Source organism: Clarias gariepinus, chromosome 15 (assembly GCF_024256425.1).
Source record: "Clarias gariepinus isolate MV-2021 ecotype Netherlands chromosome 15, CGAR_prim_01v2, whole genome shotgun sequence".
Taxonomy (NCBI): Eukaryota; Metazoa; Chordata; class Actinopteri; order Siluriformes; family Clariidae; genus Clarias; species Clarias gariepinus.
The window spans coordinates 7,940,186-7,960,268 of record NC_071114.1 but is presented as its reverse complement, the minus strand read 5'-3'; the positions used below and the strand labels follow the sequence as shown (position 1 = coordinate 7,960,268).

The window sequence follows — 20,083 nt, the reverse complement described above, 5'->3', positions numbered from 1 at the left end:
CCAAACAGGAAAAAAAAAACAACAACTAAAAAACAATGTCTTACCCCATCTTGTGGGCAGCTATTTTTTGTTGCTGTTTCATTGACCGTGCCAGGTTTCTTACATAGGAAGGACTTTTGCGCACTGCAAGAATCTACAGACCATGTGTGTACCTGAGAAAGTGAAAGATGACAAAGTGGCGGTTAGAGACATTTCTTGTCTAGCCTGCTCTCTGAACGGTGAAGTGTGACTTTAATAATACGGACTGTATAATTCTAGAGACAAACGGATCGGAAGTTAAATAAGGAACTCAGCAAAGCTCCTTCAAAAGCTCAGTGGTTAAGGCATCGGCACTACGGTTTGGGAGGAACACGTTACTTCTAAAAAGGAAACAGTTAACAGTCAACAGTTCTGTGAAAGGTTTTTCAAATTTCCACAAATGGTTTAGCAAAAACTTTGTATAGAACAATGATAGGATAGAAATTCCTATGTATCGCCTACCGTATGTTTAGCAAGTTTTCTGTACTTTTCTCTCTCCTCTTTTAAAATACACAGTGACATGATGTTTCCTCATTACATGTAATGTTGTAAAATGTGAATAAAGAGGTAATGTTCCTATTCAACCGACTCATAACGAGGTAAGAAACTTTCAATATCAAGCGAATATCAACATTGATCCAACTTTATTTGGGTGAGGTGAAGCCTTTAAACAGCAAGTTAGCTTAGAAATCTGAAAAACACATCACCAGGACTTAAAGCAAAAATAAAATTCTTTGCCTGAAAGGTAAAAAAAAAAAAATAAGGACATGATTAAAAAATTTGGTTTGTTACATGCATTTAATAAAACGTTATCTACCGTGTTATGTGAAGATCGTAGATCGAACATCTTGTGCACTGATCGCAAATATATATATTTTTTTTATCGAAGTTTTAATTTATATACATATGTATTAGAAGTCTGAACTTGTCATTCCTCTATAATCCTACAGTCTATAATCCTACAATCCTACACAAACTCCAAGTATTTAGGTCAAGCATGTTGCACTTGTACAACACTACTTTATTGGTTCTTCTTGATCAATACCTGGCTCATTTTCATACACATTTATTTTAGCATCAACTTGCTGCTCTCTGAGGTCTGTTTGCATTCCATTTCAGTGTGTGTTTTGTTTTCATCTACCATTCACTTTAATAGGAACACCTATACACCTGTTCATTTATTTCATTTAATTAACTAATCATGAGGCAGAAGTAGAGCAAAAAACGAATTATGCAGATACAGGTAAAAAGATTAACATAATGTGCACATCAAACATCAGTAGAAGGGAAAACATGAACTTTTTTTCCCTTTTTTTATTTGGATTTTTTTTTTTTTTTTTGCAGATTTTCACCCTAATTTAATTGGGCCTCTGTCATTTCAATCATGGTATGGATGTTTGTACAAGATGGGCTGGTTCAGGTATTAAGAAACACGCTGTTGATCAGAGAGGTCAAAGGAAAACTACAGATTCAGAGCTGCCAGGAAGGTTGGCCTTTTGTTTTTTTTGCCCCATTCTGTGTAGAAACTGTTGGTGCCAGATGGTTAGTTTAAGTATTTCAGAATATTTGGGGATTTTCACACACAACAACCATGACACAGGTAATGTCACTGAGATCACACTTTTTCCCGACTCTATGTTGATGTTATATGAGGAGTGTTCACGTCAAACCGGGACTGGGAGGAAAATTCTCATGAACAAAAACAATAAACTGTTTCTACCTTGATGGTATACAAATCGCTAGTGAAACGCTGGGATAAGTGCATTAATGTAGTGGAGGAATATATAGAGAATTAAAGGTAGTTTTTACTCTGATATTATTCTGCACAATCAAAAGTTCGTTCATGTGATATGCTTTTTGCACTGCACTGATGCAATTCATTGGCTAAATAGATAAATGCCTTAATCCCCAGGTGTAAGGTGTTCATAATAAAGTGGACTCGATTAATGTACAGAAAAAATATAAACAGAACCAATAAATACAGATTTATTCTATGAACATAAATTAATTATTTAAGTATTAGACATACAGTAAGATTTCAGCTTTTTCTTTTGTCCTGAGATTTCTACTCACTTTAAAATTAAATTAACATTAATGTTCTATGACAGGGGTGAGCAACCCCAGGAGAGGCCTGTGGCTCTTTCACCCCTGAGTATTTAATTTAAATTAATTTCATTTTAGGTTTTTTAAAATGTAATTTTAAATTTGAATATTATAGTAATTAAAATAAACCGTGTTTAATTTTTTTGTCGCTTAAAATATGCATCACAAACACAGATGTGCGTCACGCGATTTATTGAGCTTTTTGAGCCCCGGGTTTTATTCAGGTTGACAGCTGACTGGACGCTCCCATACACCCAATAAAAGAATGAGGTCACACAGACACAGGCGGCATTTTTGGTTTGCTGCAGGTGGAAAATTTAAGTTCGTTATTATATATATATATAAATACGAAGAGGATTTAATAAGATATTGAATTTGGTGTTTAAAAGTAACCTTCAATCCAGCGTTCAAAGAGTTTTTGTTGCATGCAAAAATAAAATTTCTTTTTCTCTGTAGCAATTCATTGATTTCCTAAATGCAACACACTATAGTTTTTTTCTTTTTACACATAACATAAAGGTAAAAAACAATATATGTGGTGTTATCTTTATTTTAGATGTCATTTAGACACTAAATGACATCTAAAAGAAAATAAAACACCGGGTGCCACAAAACCCTTTAAATTTTAGAGGGTTTTGTGGCTCCCCGTGTTTTATTTCCCGTGAGAAATGGGTCCCAATGGCTCTTTGAGTGTTCAAGGTTGCTGACCCCTGTTCTATGATGCCAGAGTGAATTTATCATCATTGTAATAAATGTCATTCTAAAAAATCTGTCGAAATAAATATTCAAACAAAAATATCTACAGTATTCAAGTAAACAAAAAGCAAACAAGACGTATCAGAGTATTATTATTTAGAGTTAGAAAGAGCTACACGCCTAGCAAGGTTGTGGAGACGCGCCAAAAGCGAACTGCTGCATGTGACTGCCTGTGGGTTAGGAGTGTTTTGCTCTTTTCTTGCTGTGACATCAATAAGATTAATCGCTGTGGTTTAGCGAGTCTTGAAAATTAGTCAAGAGATGGTTCCTTCTTTTGGGTAAAATTATAAGTACACAAAAATACATTACTGCTTAACAGTTTCCCTACTAACATAGAAATCTGCAGCACTTTACACGGTGTCATAGTTAAAGTGAGTCTTGGCTACAAAATTATGACACTGTCCTCACATAGCTCTTACTACGTGGGCTCAAATTTTGGTTTGACAAATTTTCAAGTCAAACAGAGAAACAGAAAATGTTAGTTTGGGTTGCGCAAATACTGTAGATTGCTCTGCATTTTGAGTACCAACTAATTTACCAGAAACAGATCTTCATTAAAAAAGCAAAAATTAGCAAAAAATAAAATCTTTCTTGATTTAAACAAATACAATATATCCAGTGATCCTGGATCCACATACCAAGTCAGAGAGAACCACACAGCTTGTGGTGTTGGGCTTCAGCACTGAAGGTTGATGACGTGCCCAGTACGTAAATGAGGCCTTCGCTCCATCTTCCCACTTAAAAAGTTCGGTGTTGCTCTCAGCCTTAAGGCCTATCCATGGGTTCAGAGTCTCTGAGAAACACAAAGACATAAGTCAGTTTCCTTCTGGCTTATTGACATTTGCAAAATATTATGATTTGTATCTTGATAGTGTGTTGCTTGAACCGGTTTTATGGCAGTCTCTAAAGCTCCCAGGCATTGGGTGTGTATCCTGCTACTGTAGTCAACACAGTACATTTCTCTCTCAGCTGCCAGTCCAAGACCCGTTTTCCATGTAACTGAACTGATTATAAGATTACACTGAATTGCCTGATGGTTCTAGGTCACTCGACTCGGTGATGTCATATGGCTTACACATGTTCAAATGACCCAAGTATTAGTTATGACTTGTTACGGTGTATTTATGATGCACGTAACCCCGCTACAAACTGTGCAAAACCTATGCCGAACCATATGAATGAGCAAGACCGGTCAATAACTCCTAGACTTTCTCACCTGTTAAAGAGATAGCTTGGATTTTTTTTTCATGTCTGTCATGAATCAAAATTAAGTTGCATATAAGTATGTAACAATAAGTATCGATTTTTATAAATTGCCCTGCTCTGCGCACTAACTGGAAAGTTTGTCACGTGGAAAAATGAATACAACATAAGTACTTGGAGCACATTTCCCCAACCCTTGTTCCAAGCAAAACCGCATTTTAAAGTTTAGCAGAGACTCTTCTGAACTAAATGATCAAAAAGATATCGTTCAAAGTTACAGCGTATTTAGTACAAATAATTTTTTATTTGTTGTATCACCTGGATCCTAAGGTTTTGGATACGTGTGACTGAAGAAGTTATGAAACTGACTCAAGCATCAGTATACAGTGCACAGAATTTATTCTGTAGTTTAATCTGCAGAGTGTGCAACTATGGAAAAGCAACAGCTCAAAGCTGTCCACGTAAACACTAAACAACAAACACAAGTCTATGGTCTCAACCAAGACAATTAAATTTTTTTTTGTTTTTTTTTTTTGAGCGTACTATTTGTACCAGACTACGACAGGCTGTACCGACCTGTGAAAAACTTGCTGGCGCTAATTCATGACTCTGTTTCAAGATCAAATGAGGGAATGTACAGTAGGAAAGGGACACTAATATGTTTTACAACGTGATCATTCACAACAGCAACAGAAGAACCTGGCATCACTGACCATTAGTAAATCACACATCTGTCTATTTTTGGCTAAGCAGTACTACACACCTCTGTGCTAAATCGATCATTAATTTGGGTTGGGGAATTTTTTTATTTACCACAGTTGTGTTTAAATAAACCACTTTTCTTTTTTTTTGTTTTTCTGTCTTTAGTTTTTTTAAAGGAAGCGAAGTCGTTAACTTTTGCTTTGATCTGATAAAGCTTGTTGTTCCTCATTGTTTTTTTTAATCATCACATCGATATTACTCAGTTATTTTGCTAACATATAGAAGATGTAGGTACGTCAGAGGAAATGATATTTGATTATGCCTACTTCTTGTAAAATGCATGGTGATCATGTGCATGTCCTCCAGAGTGTGAATGCTGGCCAGCTGAGCATTGTCCTTCATACACACTTGCTGCGCCATATCGTAGGTCTTTTTCTCCTCCATCTGAGTCCCGTAAAGATTATAGCAATAACCCTGCAATGGGAACCATCCACTTTCACACTGTGTGTACACCTGTTTATCTATTAAGGGAGAGAGAAAGCAATATCACCACAAATATCTTAAATAAAAGACTATTTGGACACCAGACATGGTTTTATATCCCACCTGCAGTGTCAGTCTTGCTGCTGTTCTCTTTTTTCTCACAGATATACGGCAGCTTCTTCTCACATGTTGTACCAGTAAATCGCAAGTTAGAGATCAGCACCCCGCACTCTGGTAACATCCAATTGTGCAGGCCTGAAAGCACAACAGTTTATTAAAATGCTTTAAAAGAAAACACTTCGATAAACTTATTTTTCAGATGCTGATATCATAGCTGTACCAATGGAAGCACCAGAGCGTTCACAGTCTTTAGAAATCACACACAATGAAAAGGACTTCTCCCACAACATTTGGGCATGAATAGATAAAGGTCCTATTCAAGCCGTAGATTTGTTCAAACTGATGCACACACACACGCGTCCACGTTTTCACACTGACCTTGGGCGACAACAGAAGCCTATTGTCTTTAGGGCGGAGTCTAACACACTCACATAAAGGTGGTGGGATTGACCCATCTCTAGCCAGAACAATTGAAGATACTGTTTTAAAATGAATCTAAATACAGGCTGATGGACAAAGTACTCCAGGCCATGTTTCACACATTAAACCTACACTGTGTGTTAAAATTGATAACTAGGTCAGTTTTATTTTGCAAGGGTTTGAAATAAAAGCGTTCCATTACCTGTTTCCCATGGGAAATAAACTAATGGTGATGCGTCAGTCCATTGCCACCCCTGTGACCAGTCCAGTTGGTTCAGCCCGATCCAAAGCTGCTCCGGTAAATCTTTTGCAACTTTAGGTGCAGAGATACATCAGATTTATTTGAGTGTTAAAGTTCCAGTCATACATTAATATACATTAATGAAAGAATCATTTTAGGAATAACTTGCTTGAGTAAAATTATACTATGGAAGAAAAATAATACTACACCTACGACAGAAGAAAGTCTAGACCAGGGGTTCTTAAACTAGGGGATGGATTTACAAACAGCGGTGTGAGAGAAATCTCTTATTTTGTTGTGTTCAATTGTCTTACAATTTACCAAATCACCAAGGACCAGCTGATATGATATTATTATGATTCTGTTAGTTTGAAGATTATATATTCAGTTGTGTAATTTAATAAATAATTATTTTTTTAGCTTTTGCAATTTTTACAATTCTAAACAAACTAGCTTCTACCAGACAAGATGCTGTGCTGTCTGAACATGTGAGAATTGTTTAGTGCGCACCTCCTGTAGTATTTTGAAGGAACAGGAACAAAAACAAGAGTCAGTGTGACGGTACATGAATTGCCACACAAAGAATTCAGATATGCAAAAAATCAATCCGCATCTCCACAAATTAATATTTGAAATGTCAAAGACAAATTGTCCTGTCCCTCCACCACTAAACAAAACCTATGTTCAAATCTCAAATGAATTAGTAACTGTTTAGGTCAAAATTCCTCAAACTGTTTAGATCAAATTATTCGCCATGTTTGTTTAGAATTGCAACTAATACTGAACAAAAAAATATTAATACCAAATTGGGATATTTATAAAATTGTGGTACTTACAGAATTACAATACAAAGCAAATCGGTAAGTTCAAATATTGCGTTAATATTGTATCGGGTGACCCCTGGTGGTCCCATCACTAGGGTAAGTAGGGTAAAAATGATAAACCTTGGCGTAGTGTTGTTATGTCTTTTATAACAACACAAGACATCCCACTAGACTGATAAACCAGTGAGAAAAATATTCATTTTATTGTCCGTTACTTATACTACATAGTGCATGTAACTATTACAGTACATTTTATAAAATATAACAGCAGTCCAAGGTTACAAATAAATGTTGATTGATTGACGTTCATTTCCCTCAAAAGCTCCAAGAAACCCTAATCTAGATGCTCAAATAGACCAGGTGAAGTCAGGTCACAGTATGATTTGAAATAATAAGCACTGTCTGATTTATTATGAACCATCTCCCAATAATTCACCCTGTATAACCTTCTACTCCTCGCTGTATCATAAAGGATAAATGGTTTGTTTATAGGTGTATAATCATATTTACAGTTCTGCAGTTCTTCAGGACTGGATACGCTGAGTAAGTCTCCACCCTGACTACGGCAGGCATCCCGTGCCTCGTGCCAAGAAACCATCGCCGTAGAGACCACCTGGTAACATCGACCATCGAAGGGGCCGTGCCATAATTCATGGCATCCCTCCTCTGAGACAGCCAAAGAAAGAAAGAGTAAGTGACAGAGTCAGGGGGATTGATCTTACATTTTCGCTTGCACAACAATTCAAGAATAATTTTCTCAGTCATTATTGAACATTTCCATTTCACATATATACAATACAAAACTTTATTATTAATGATCACTAATTATCATTATTATAATAAAAAAAAAAAATCCATTATAAATTACTTAGACTCCACCAGCACAAAAAAGCGAAAGGATATATAGTAAGCTCACCATATTTTAGACAGGCCCCCCACTTTCGATCCTTATCATAGTCCTCAGTTGTGGAGCACCAGGTGGGAGAATGGATGGCGTCGGAAAGAAGACAGCTGTGATGCCACGTGTTATTGTAGAGGAAGGGAAAGGTGCAAGGTGCACCGTTAGAGTTACCACCCATAGTGTGAATAGCTAGGAAAACAAACAAACAATAGTTTATTACAAAGAGAGACAGAGTAATACACACACACACACACACACACACATGGAACTTTGTGAAAGAAATTTGGAAAAAAAAATTAATGGAGTTTACTTAAACACTTGGTAAAGTTTCAAGGTAAAAAAATCAACAATAATGCTATGCTTAATAGCAAATCTTTTACATAAAAAGCTTTTCATAAACCATAAGCATTAAAATTAAAACAAACAAATAATATATATTTAAAATATTTCTCTTTACATATAATAAACCCTGAATGTATGACTTTTAAAATAGATTTACAAAAGTATATATATATATATATATATATATATATATATATATATATATATATATAGAGAGAGAGAGAGAGAGAGAGAGAGAGAGAGAGAGAGAGAGAGAGAGAGATAGAGCACACTTGTATGTACAAAATGTAATGCAATAACGCGCCTATTATGACATACAAAATCACTCTGGAGAACAAAAACTGAAAACAAAGAATGAGATTGGGAAATGTCCACATTGCGCAAGTTTCCCAGAAGATCAACACATTTTTGGAGGTGGTGCTTATGTTATAAAGAAAAGCGTTTTTACTAAAGAGTTGTAGCCGTTGCTAATAGATGTTTTAAATCTCTCTCACACTCAAACGAAGGTATGTTCGCACAGATACGCAACTGCAAAAAACATTTGAACTTGAGTTGTCTTTGCTGTGCATTGGTAAACAGGATTACAGGCGTAATTGATTGGGATCGTGGAACTAGAATTTTTCAAATAAACTTTAACCGAAAAAATGTGTCATCAGTAATTATTGTTAATGATTAATCGATTATTGTTAAGGCGTTCAACAATTAAAAAAAATAAATAAATAAGAATTTGCCATACTAATATGAATAATTATGGCAAGATAGGTGATACACACTGGCTCATACACACTGTAAAGTTGCTTTGGAACCAGCTAGACCAGCTAGTAATCAAACAACAAACACCAACCATGTTTAGAAGCAATATAACCATGTTTAATGATAGAACATTACAAACAGAAAATAATGATATCACTTGACATCATCTGACAATGGACTATAGTCTGGGCGTGGAGGTTAATTTGTCTTTGTTTTAAATTGAAACGAAAGTGGAAGTACAGATTTGCCCTGGATAATGCCCAGAGCATTTTTTCCACACTGACATCTATTATCTGTTTATGAGAAAGCTAACTTAAAATGAAATCCCCTAAACCTCCACAGAGACTGGCGTACATTACCTTATATAAACTTGTGTGTGTGTTAAATATACACTGTGTGTGTATGTACATATATACATACATACATACATACATACAAACATATACACACACATACAGTGTACATATATACATTATATATATATACATTATATATATAGACACACACACACACACATTATATATAAAATAATATACATACAGTGGTGTGAAAAACTATTTGCCCCCTTTCCTGATTTCTTATTCTTTTGCATGTTTGTCACACAAAATGTTTCTGATCATCAAACACATTTGACTATTAGTCGATGATAACACAAGTAAACACAAAATGCAGTTTTTAAATGATGTTTTTTGTTATTTTGGGAGAAAAAAAATCCAAACCTTCATGGCCCTGTGTAAAAAAGTAATTGCCCCCTGAACCTAATAACTGGTTGGGGCACCCTTAGCAGCAATAACTGCAATCAAGCGTTTGCGATAACTTGCAACGAGTCTTTTACAGCGCTCTGGAGGAATTTTGGCCCACTCATCTTTGCAGAATTGTTGTAATTCAGCTTTATTTGAGGCTTTTCTAGCATGAACCGCCTTTTTAAGGTCATGCCACAACATCTCAATAGGATTCAGGTCAGAACTTTGACTAGGCCACTCTAAAGTCTTCAATTTGTTTTTCTTCAGCCATTCAGAGGTGGATTTGCTGGTGTGTTTTGGGTCATTGTCCTGCTGCAGCACCCAAGATCGCTTCAGCTTGAGTTGACGAACAGATGGCCGGACATTCTCCTTCAGGATTTTTTGGTAGACAGTAGAATTCATGGTTCCATCTATCACAGCAAGCCTTCCAGGTCCTGAAGCAGCAAAACAACCCCAGACCATCACACTACCACCACCATATTTTACTGTTGGTATAATGTTCTTTTTCTGAAATGCTGTGTTACTTTTACGCCAGATGTAACGGGACACGCACCTTCCAAAAAGTTACTTCCAAAACTTTTGTCTCGTCGGTCCACAAGGTATTTTCCCAAAAGTCTTGGCAATCATTGAGATGTTTTTTAGCAAAATTGAGACGAGCCTTAATGTTTTTTTTGCTTAAAAGTGGTTTGCGCCTTGGAAATCTGCCATGCAGGCCGTTTTTGCCCAGTCTCTTTCTTATGGTGGAGTCGTGAACACTGACCTTAATTGAGGCAAGTGAGGCCTGCAGTTCTTTAGATGTTGTCCTGGGGTCTTTTGTGGCCTCTCGGATGAGTTGTCTCTGCGCTCTTGGGGTAATTTTGGTCGGCCGGCCAATCCTGGGAAGGTTCACCACTGTTCCATGTTTTTGCCATTTGTGGATAATGGCTCTCACTGTGGTTCGCTGGAGTCCCAAAGCTTTAGAAATGGCTTTATAACCTTTACCAGACTGATAGATCTCAACTACTTTTGTTCTCATTTGTTTCTGAATTTCTTTGGATCTTGGCATGATCTATAGCTTTTGAGGTGCTTTTGGTCTACTTCTCTGTCAGGTAGCTCCTATTTAAGTGATTTCTTGATTGAAACAGGTGTGGCAGTAATCAGGCCTGGGGGTGACTACAGAAATTGAACTCAGGTGTGATAAACCACAGTTAAGTTATTTTTTAACAAGGGGGGCAATCACTTTTTCACACAGGGCCATGTAGATTTGGAGGGTTTTTTTTCTCCCTAAATAATAAAAACCATCATTTAAAAACTGCATTTTGTGTTTACTTGTGTTATCTTTGACTAATAGTTAAATGTGTTTGATGATCAGAAACATTTTGTGTGACAAACATGCAAAAGAATAAGAAATCAGGAAGGGGGCAAATAGTTTTTCACACCACTGTAATATATATATATATATATATATATATATATATATATATATATATATATACATATATATATATATATACATACACACACACACACACACACACACACATACACACATATACATATAAAAAACTCAGAGTGTTCCGCAAGAAGAGCAAAGATTTTTAATAAATCTTGACTTAAAAAACGAGTCTTGGTTTACGAGTACTAGGTACCATGTATTATGCATGCGCTTTCTGTTTTGACGCCATCATGTGATCACAACTAAGCCAACGGTTTTCTCTCTTGTGCTGCGAAATTGTGGTTAAATCGTCTTCCCTGCTGGGTCTCACTGGTATAATCAATATCCGTGCACGCATGTACTGTTTACTATAACACTGTGACCACGTGTGTGCGTGTGTACAGTGCGCGTGTGCTGTTTCTTATAACACACGTGTGCGCGCATGTAAAGCAAAAGAAAGTCTCATTAAAAGGTTAAAAATCTATTTTTCTCCCACAGCCTCTTTTATTTGTGTGCGCGCGTGTAATTTGACACTGTGGCGGGTCTTTGTGTGTGTTTGAAGCACCCCTTCTCTGCTTCACACACACTCAAACGCACACAAAGGTTAAAAATCCATTTTTTATTTGACATTGGTTGTGCTGGTTCACACATTCTCTCTCCAGAATTTTGGGTTTTAACCGATTAATCGATTAACCAGGAAAATAACCGCCCGATTAATCGGATAAAACCCAAAAGCCCAAAAAAAGAATTCCTTTCCAATTTTATTTGCTTTACGAGTGTTTTAAAATACAAGCCCTCATCCGGAACAAATTATGCTCATAATCCAAGGTTCCACTATATATATATATATATATATATATATATATATATATATATATATATATAGAGAGAGAGAAAGGTTTTGTCTGTACTTTGGTCAGAACTTCCTCTCTCAATAATATCTTTACGTTTTATACATTGGAAAACCCGAAGGTGGGCGTGGCTATATGCATCACTCAACAATGTTTGGCAGGCGGCTTTGCGACTTTTCAATCAATTAATGAAATTATTTAAAAACTGGATGTTGTATTTCCCCGGGCTATCTTTGTGTAATAGTAAAACGTTGATGATATCAATCATTATCTAACAAAAGTTTGGACACACCTTCTAATTCCATGGTCTTTTCTGATTTTTTTTTTCTACAGTATAACACAATAATGAATACTGAAGGCATCCAAAATATGCAATAATCTCCTCTGAGCAGCTGATATTGAGATGTGTATGCTCTGTAAAGCCTTCAAAACGACTCAAACCTAAGGTGCCGATCGTTAAATGGTGATTTCTGAGGCTGGTAACTTTAAATGCACTTGACGATACTGTTTATGCAAGAACTGTTCCAGAACAGCTGACCTTCATGTCTTAAAATAACCACTGACTGTTGTTGTTGTTGTAACCTAATTGCCTAATGCACCATGTACTATTTCATTCGTTTTGAATGACGTTCTAGAATGTAGAAAATTAAGCCAAACATGTGTCAAAACTTGACTGGTAATGTGAAATTAATGTGAATATGGGCAGAAAAAAAAAAGTGACATTGCATAACCTTATTAAAATGACGTGTGCCGTAATCAAAGCAAAAACCAATCCAATGAAATATTAGTGTGTGTTTTTTTTTTAGGCAGGGCAGTGTGCGTGTGAGCGTGTGAATTACCAGGACTTAGAAAATTATTGACCCAAGCGAAGTTTATTATATTGTACATTTATATGCACTTGTATGTAGGGTTGGGTATCGTTTATTTTATTTATTTATTTTTTTCGATACCGGTGCCAAATCAATACATTTAAAACGGTACCTGTGCCAAAACGGTGCCTGAACCGATACTTTACAAAAGCCACAAAATGATGGTGGATGACTCAAGAATACATTTTTATTGAACAAAAAATGTAATGCTTAAAATTGAACAATATTTTAAAAGTTTAAAGTATATGAATATATAAATACTGTTGTAGTACTACTAATACTAGCTGGAAAGCCATAATTATAAGGGGAATCCATGCTGTACTCTTTGTACACCCACGACTGCGTGGCCACTACCAACTCCACCGCCATCATCAAGTTTGCTGACGACACTGTCGTGGTGGGCCTGATCACCAACAATGATGAGTCGGCCTACCTAGAGGAGATTGTAAATCTGGAGAACTGGTGCCAGAGGAACAATCTCCTCCTGAACGTCAGCAAGACTAAGGAGCTGATAGTGGACTTTAGTACAAAGCAGGAGAGGAACTACCAGACCCCCATCATCAACAGGAGCCCAGTGGAGAGAGTGGACAGCTTCCGATACCTCGGTGTTCACATCACGCAGGACCTGTCATGGTCCTGTCACATCAACACCCTCTAAGGTGCTCAGGAATTTCTACTCCTGTACCATAGAGAGTACCCTGACGGGAAACATTACGACCTGGTTTGGAAACGGCACCATGCAGGACAGACGAGCTCTACAGAGGGTGGTGCGATCAGCTGAGCGCATCATCCGCACCGAGCTCCCTGACCTGCACTTGATCTACAGCAAGTGGTGCTGGACCAAGGCCAGGAAGATTGTGAAGTCCCAACAATGGACTGTTTTCTCCGTTGCGGTCTGGGAAGCGATTCCGCTCCCTGAAGGCCAACACAGAGAGACTGAGGAGGAGCTTCTTCCCGCAGGCGATAAGGTCTCTCAATCACATCACACCATACAGGAGTAATGTCTTTTAAACATTGACACTGACTGGACAATCATGGACACATTCATGCAATACATATTTACATATCTGAAGCTATTGCACATGTCACTTTATACAATACATGTTTACCTGCCATTGCACATGACACTTTAAGACATTTTAATGCCACTTTAAAACATTTTAAAATTTTTATATATATATTTCCCCTCCATATTCCCATATTCTATATTTTGTGATATTTTTACACGCCCTTATTTGTACAGTTTGTTTATTTTACTAGTTACATTTATTTTCCTTTGTATTTTATTTCTTTTATTAATATTTATTCCTTATATATAGTTTTTTATTTTCTTTTTAAGGTCACCAGCGGTCGTATAAGCATTTTACTGCATATCGTACTGTGTATGACTGTGTATGTGACAAATAAAATTTGAATTTGAATTTACATTAGTATTTTACAAATCGTTTGACCATTTGTTAGCATGAATGCAAGATTTGCATTTGGCGATTAACTTTACATTAGCCTACTACTAACCTGCGGAAAGGCTGCTGTCATCATCATAATCGGTAAACTCCTTTTTGCTACGGTTGGTATGACTGGGGCTGGCGACGCCCACACCGATAGTGCCAGCTGCTGTCCGCAGGTTGTCAAACACGGTGTATCCCTCTGCTTATTTCGTGTGCCCTCTAATGTTATTAGATTTGACGTGTTTCCCCCTTTACACACCACTGCTGTAAAACATTTGCTGCACGTCGCGGTGTCAGAATCCTTTCTTGTGAAATATAGCCACACTTTCGACCGTTTAGTTTTAGGCATTTTAACGAAAGTTTAATTTAGCAAGCTAAGATAGCGGTAGACCACCTGCTGCCATCAGAGTAAGTGTAACGTTAGCTGCTGCATTCACACGCATCTCGGATGGTCTCTCATTTACTGATGATTAGTGCTTTTCATTTTTTTATTTAATCTAATAAACTTTTAATCTACAAAAATATATGAACCCAAAGAACAAATACTTCAATCAACAGTTCAGGCATTTAAATGGCACCGAAATTACGCAATTACGTTTCGGTCCGGTACATACCGGTTATATAGGTACCGGTGCCGTATTTGCACCGGTTTTCAGTACCCAACCCTACTTGTATGTACAGCATCCTCTTTAATTCTCCTCAGTCTGCTGTTGCTTTTAGTGTCCTGTAATGTCCTGTATCCCAGGTATACGTATAACTTTCCACATGTGCAAAATCCCTTTGGCGTCTTCTATCTCTGGTGGACAAAAATACATAACTCTCACCACAGTCGACACTGTGACAAAAGACCGGGAGGGAAAAGGAGAAAGAATTTAAGAATTTTTTACACTTAGGGCCACGAAAAAAGAATTCACAGGTCTCAAACACTGTCCCCAGACACACACATGCACACAATGAGGAGGATGAGGAGAAAAAAAAAAAAAAGATTTTCAAAGCTTCAGAAGTGCACTGTTTAGACTGAGGTTGCGGTTGCATTATACAAACTGCTTTCAAAACAACGAGCATCTTACAAGAAGTGTTGCAAGAAAAAAAACGCCCTTCCTGATGACAACACCTTGACAATCATTCCACACACTTAATCACCATTTCTAATTTTGTTGGTTTTGGTGCACTTCTTTTGTTCATTTATTGCTTAATACACTTTGGGTTACTGTTTACATTGGCTGTGTGCGTCTTTTCTTGTCCTGAGTGGCTAACACTTCACAAGAGCGTAGATTAAAGTTCCCACGTTAGTTTAACCCGGTAATTAAATTATCTGATCGTTACAACCTAATCTTCATTGGTAAAACTACTCTTAGATGCTTAGCAGCAAAACAAATTGAGCATGTGGACCCCATGATAAGCTTGTTTGGGGACTGAAGGACGAGCACCTGACAGCTACTATAAGACATGGTGGTGGGTTATTGATGCTTTGGGGGTTTTTAATGATTCAGGGGCTCGTGAGAAGACTGACAGAATGAATACCCCAAGCACCAGAATATTTTAAAACAAAACCTGGCTCCTTCTGCCAAGAAGTTCAGGTTTGTCCATAGATAAACCTTTATACAAACATTTGACGTTGCTAGATAGAACCAGAACAGCCAAGGTAACACAGGAACACAAAAACAATGCTTAGCAATCATCATCTCCTGATTTGAACCTGCATGAACTCCTGGGTCTTTAAGGGGACATGCAGCAAGGTTCTTCTACAAATGCCTCCACCCTGGTTACAGATACAAGTTTGATTATCCAGAACAGCCGTCACAAAATTAAAACTTTAGATTTTTTTACCTTTTTTTAGGAAAAACTACACAACATCACTCACTTTGTGACGGAGCTTAATATTACTTAATTGTACAAGAAGGTGCCATTAAATCTGACTCCCATGTATGTACACCCTGGAGTCTCTTACTTTTGTATGGCTGTTCACAGATGTTCTCCATAGTGCCTCCTCTTCTCCAGGAATCGGAAGAGTCCCGTTTGGCGGTCACAATCCCACCATCGCTCACGCTCAACTTCATCTGATAGGTGGTGAAAATAAATCCCTCATAGCAGTGCCACATCAAAATGGCGTCTTCCGAACAGTTGATGAGGGACAGTGTTTTAGAGAGAATGTCCAGTCCCAGGCAAGCGGACAAACCCGCATGGAAGAGCCGATGTCCTGAGCCCCACTTCCACGACTGCGCCACCGCTGACGAACAGTTTCCCAGTGTCAGAGAGTCATTCTGAGCCAGGAAGCATTTGCCTGTGCCTTCGTGCTGGATGGCGAAAGTGTCCTCACCTGCGGGACAACAGACAGACAGACATGTCAGTGAAGCACAATGAACATCAAGCAGGAACTTACCAAGCCATGAGTGACTTAATCTTGATTTTCCATGGAACGAGAATACACCCTGGATGAGAGGTCAATCCATTACACTCAAATTCACATCACAAGGACTTTTGAGGTGTCTTCACATTAGGGCCTGGGGATCGTTTCTGAGAACACTTGACCTTAAAGTCTGCTTTATTTTGATCAGTGAGAACACAATCGTTCCACGGTCATGAACCATGTCAGAGTCTGCTAGAAAAGGAGGTCTCGAAAATGACACAGCGTACTCGGGCACAGATAGTATGAGATATGGACGCCCATCTTATCCTCTGACCTACATAGGCATAGCTGATAAACTAGGAAGGCATGTGAGAATATTAATAATGCGAAAAATATAAATAATATTAGGTAAGGTTAACTCTTCTTCTCGTGTTCAATGGCGAGTCACAAACCAAGTAGGGGCCATCTGCTGTAACAAAGAGTGTAAATACGCAAAAATAAAATGAATGCTGGCCAGCGGGTGAGTAGAAAAGGGTGAGCAATTCATTACATTACTAATGTGAAAACCCCCTTAGAATTACAACCTACCGAAATAATTTGGATTAGTTTCTAGCATTCGGTGCATTCCCTACCATGGCCTGGGTTTAAGCCAACTGTGATCAGGGAACCGGTGACGAGGTTGTACAAGTTTGTGCAGTTTCACGCTATCTGGTCTAACACCTGTGCCAAATTTTAAGATTGGCGCATAAGAAACCGAAAGTGTAAGGGACAAACCGTAAGGGACAAAGTTCTCGAAATAGGGAACGCCTAGAGCTTGGTACATAACCCGGGACGCCGAGAGGCTTTTACTTCACTCCAGCCCAAAGCAAGGAAATATTCCTTCTGACCCGCTGTGACCCTCGATACTGAAATTTCACACATGAAACCAGATCTCCAAGCACTTCTACCACTGCTTAAGCTCTCAGAATTAACCTGCGATTCAGATTAAATAAAGGCAAATCTAATTAACCGAGGGTGAAGGGTTTCACAGTCTACGCACAAGCTCTTCTCTTGGCAATAACCTTCTCGGAAATGCTTTCATTTTTTAAACCGATTTTACGTGCAGTTTTGGTTTGCAAAGCGCTGACAGAGAGTGAGTATTCCAGGCCGTGGAGTGTTTGGGTGGAGACCAAGCCCACTGCTGGGGAAAACAAAAATGTACCAGGACGAGCAGGCAAAGGGATTAAGTTTTCTGAGAATTCTAGGACTTAGAATATGTTTAGACATAAAACATGACTGAAGGATTGTTTTGTTAGCATAAAATCATGTCTTTGAGTAGTTAGAGCTGAAGTTTAAAAGCAAGAGCATGAGGATTTGTGTTTTATAAACATTGTAAACAGTTTACAGAAGTAACTTGTTTATTAGTAACATTTTGTTTTTACTTAAATAAAAGGAAGTTCCTGATTAAAAATGAAAAAAAAAAAAAGTGTGTGAGTCTTGGGAGAAGTTTAGAATGGGTCACAGAGTACAGTACAGTAGTCCCAGTTAGTGCTCATGTAAACACCACTTCCTGGATACGCAGCTTAGCGACCAGTCAGGTGTCTATTTAAAGCCAATAAAACTTTCCTCATACTTATAGACTTCTCGAGGCTTCAGACTCATATTAAAAGTGTGTGTGTGTGTGTGTGTGTGTGTCCAGCCATGAGCAGGAATGCAGGCTTACCAGTGCTCCCAGTGCGCGCGCAACTCCCCACATGTACTGTGCTCGCTCCAAACAGAAGGCACAATATCCCATAAAGCGCTCCCTGCCCGGTCCAGTCCATGGTCACAAAGTTCAACACCGCTGTTTTAAGTCATTCGTCAGTCTAATAACAATAACAACAACAATAACAACAACACCCGGACACTCTGGAGCGCGTGTGTGTCGCACGAACCATTACCGAGCCTCCCCTCCCAATGACTTGCAGCTATGAAGCCTCTCTCTGTTTAGCGTTCTTACTCTCCGAAACGCAGCGTCGCGATTGGTCAGCTGCCACATACGTCACGCGGAAGCCACGCCCACGTCATAGAGGCATTACGTCAAGCTTACTGTATTATTGATTTTTACTGTATTATTGATTTTTACTGTATTATTATTATTGACTGTGTTTAAATTTACACACAGGTTACCTGACTATCACATGTAAATAAGTTTAATCTAAAAAATATATAACTCTGGCCATGTTTTTCCACTAACTTTTTGTCTAGTTTATAGTGCAGCTGAGGCCAGAAGTTTTGAACATGACACAAATATTCATTTTTACAAAGTCTGCTGCTTCAGTGTTTTGAGACCTTTTTGCCAGATGTTACTATGGTATACTGAAGTGAAATTACAAGCATTTCATAGGTGTCAAACACTTTTATTGACAATTACATTATGTTTATGAAAAAAGTCAGTATTTGCAGTGTTGACCTTTCTTTTTCAAGACCTCTGCAATTCACCCTGGCATGCTGTCAATCCACTTCTGGGCCACATCCTCAGCTCAGTCTTGCATAATGAATGCTTGAAGTTTGTCAGAATTTGTGATGTTTTGTTTCATGCTGGAAAAGACATTGTTCATGACCAAACTGTTCTTGGAGGACGTTTTTCTACCATTCTTTACTTATGGCTATGGTTACCATAGTAACATCTGGAAAAAAAAAAGATCTAAAAACATTGAAGCAGCACACTTCATGTAAATTCATTTTTGTGTCATTTTCAAAACTTTTAGACTGTGAAAAATATAGGACAGGACCAATTCTTTATAGACTGCACACACACACACACTTTGAACTGTGGGAGGAAATCGAAGTACCCGGAGGAAACCCCCTAAGCACAAAAAGGGGCACATGCACATAGACCGGAGGCAGAAATCGAAACCTCTGCCCTGGAGGTGCAAGGAAACTGTATTAGCCACTTTTTTTTATATACAGTAATATACAGTAATAAACTGTACATTTTGCATGTCTGTACGTTGAAGATATTTGCTAATAACATAAGATGAGTAATAAGGGGGTGGTAAGATGAGTTATAGGTATTCTATTACTCATCCTACATCAAGATGGTTATACTGAACAAATTTTAATGGGGTTTTCACAGGTGCATTTGGCCGAGATTGACATAAAGGCTAACGTATAGGCTTTGTTTCATTGCAATCGGCTCTCGGGAGGATAACATGTGCTACTCTAAAATTTAAATGGAAACGCCTATATAAAAAAAAAAATTGTGTACTTTCATTACCACAGATGGCGCTGTTTAACATGTGTTTTTGGTTAAGCTTGGGGTAACATATACGCTTGGTTTTACCACAATCGATCCCTTACAGCATATCATATCATATCATATCATATCATATCTCATTCATATTCTCCTCTTATCATGTACAGGGGTGCGGGGGCCTGGACCCTATACCAGGAGGGTCCAGGCCCCTAACTGCATGTCTTTAGACTGTGGAAGGTAACTGACCCGGAGGAAACCTGCAAAGTACTGGGAAAACATGCAAACTTCATACACAGACCGGAGGCAGAAATCAAACCCTCAGCCC

The 20,083-nt window shown here is 38.0% G+C and overlaps 1 protein-coding gene across 1 annotated transcript in view; it reads right to left on the bottom strand.

Annotated features, from left to right (window-relative positions):
- Nucleotides 1-18,479, bottom strand: part of ly75 (lymphocyte antigen 75) — a 36,229-nt gene extending 17,750 nt beyond the window's left edge. Inside the window, exons 1-9 of the mRNA XM_053513731.1 lie at nucleotides 18,244-18,479; nucleotides 16,143-16,511; nucleotides 7,787-7,960; nucleotides 7,381-7,536; nucleotides 6,008-6,118; nucleotides 5,389-5,520; nucleotides 5,109-5,303; nucleotides 3,516-3,670; nucleotides 45-152 (exon numbers count right to left, since the gene is read on the bottom strand). Of these exons, the coding sequence (XP_053369706.1) occupies nucleotides 45-152; nucleotides 3,516-3,670; nucleotides 5,109-5,303; nucleotides 5,389-5,520; nucleotides 6,008-6,118; nucleotides 7,381-7,536; nucleotides 7,787-7,960; nucleotides 16,143-16,511; nucleotides 18,244-18,343 (1,500 nt within the window). The 5' untranslated portion in view covers nucleotides 18,344-18,479. The remainder of the gene's footprint in view (nucleotides 1-44; nucleotides 153-3,515; nucleotides 3,671-5,108; nucleotides 5,304-5,388; nucleotides 5,521-6,007; nucleotides 6,119-7,380; nucleotides 7,537-7,786; nucleotides 7,961-16,142; nucleotides 16,512-18,243) is intronic.
- Nucleotides 18,480-20,083: the final 1,604 nt, after the last annotated feature.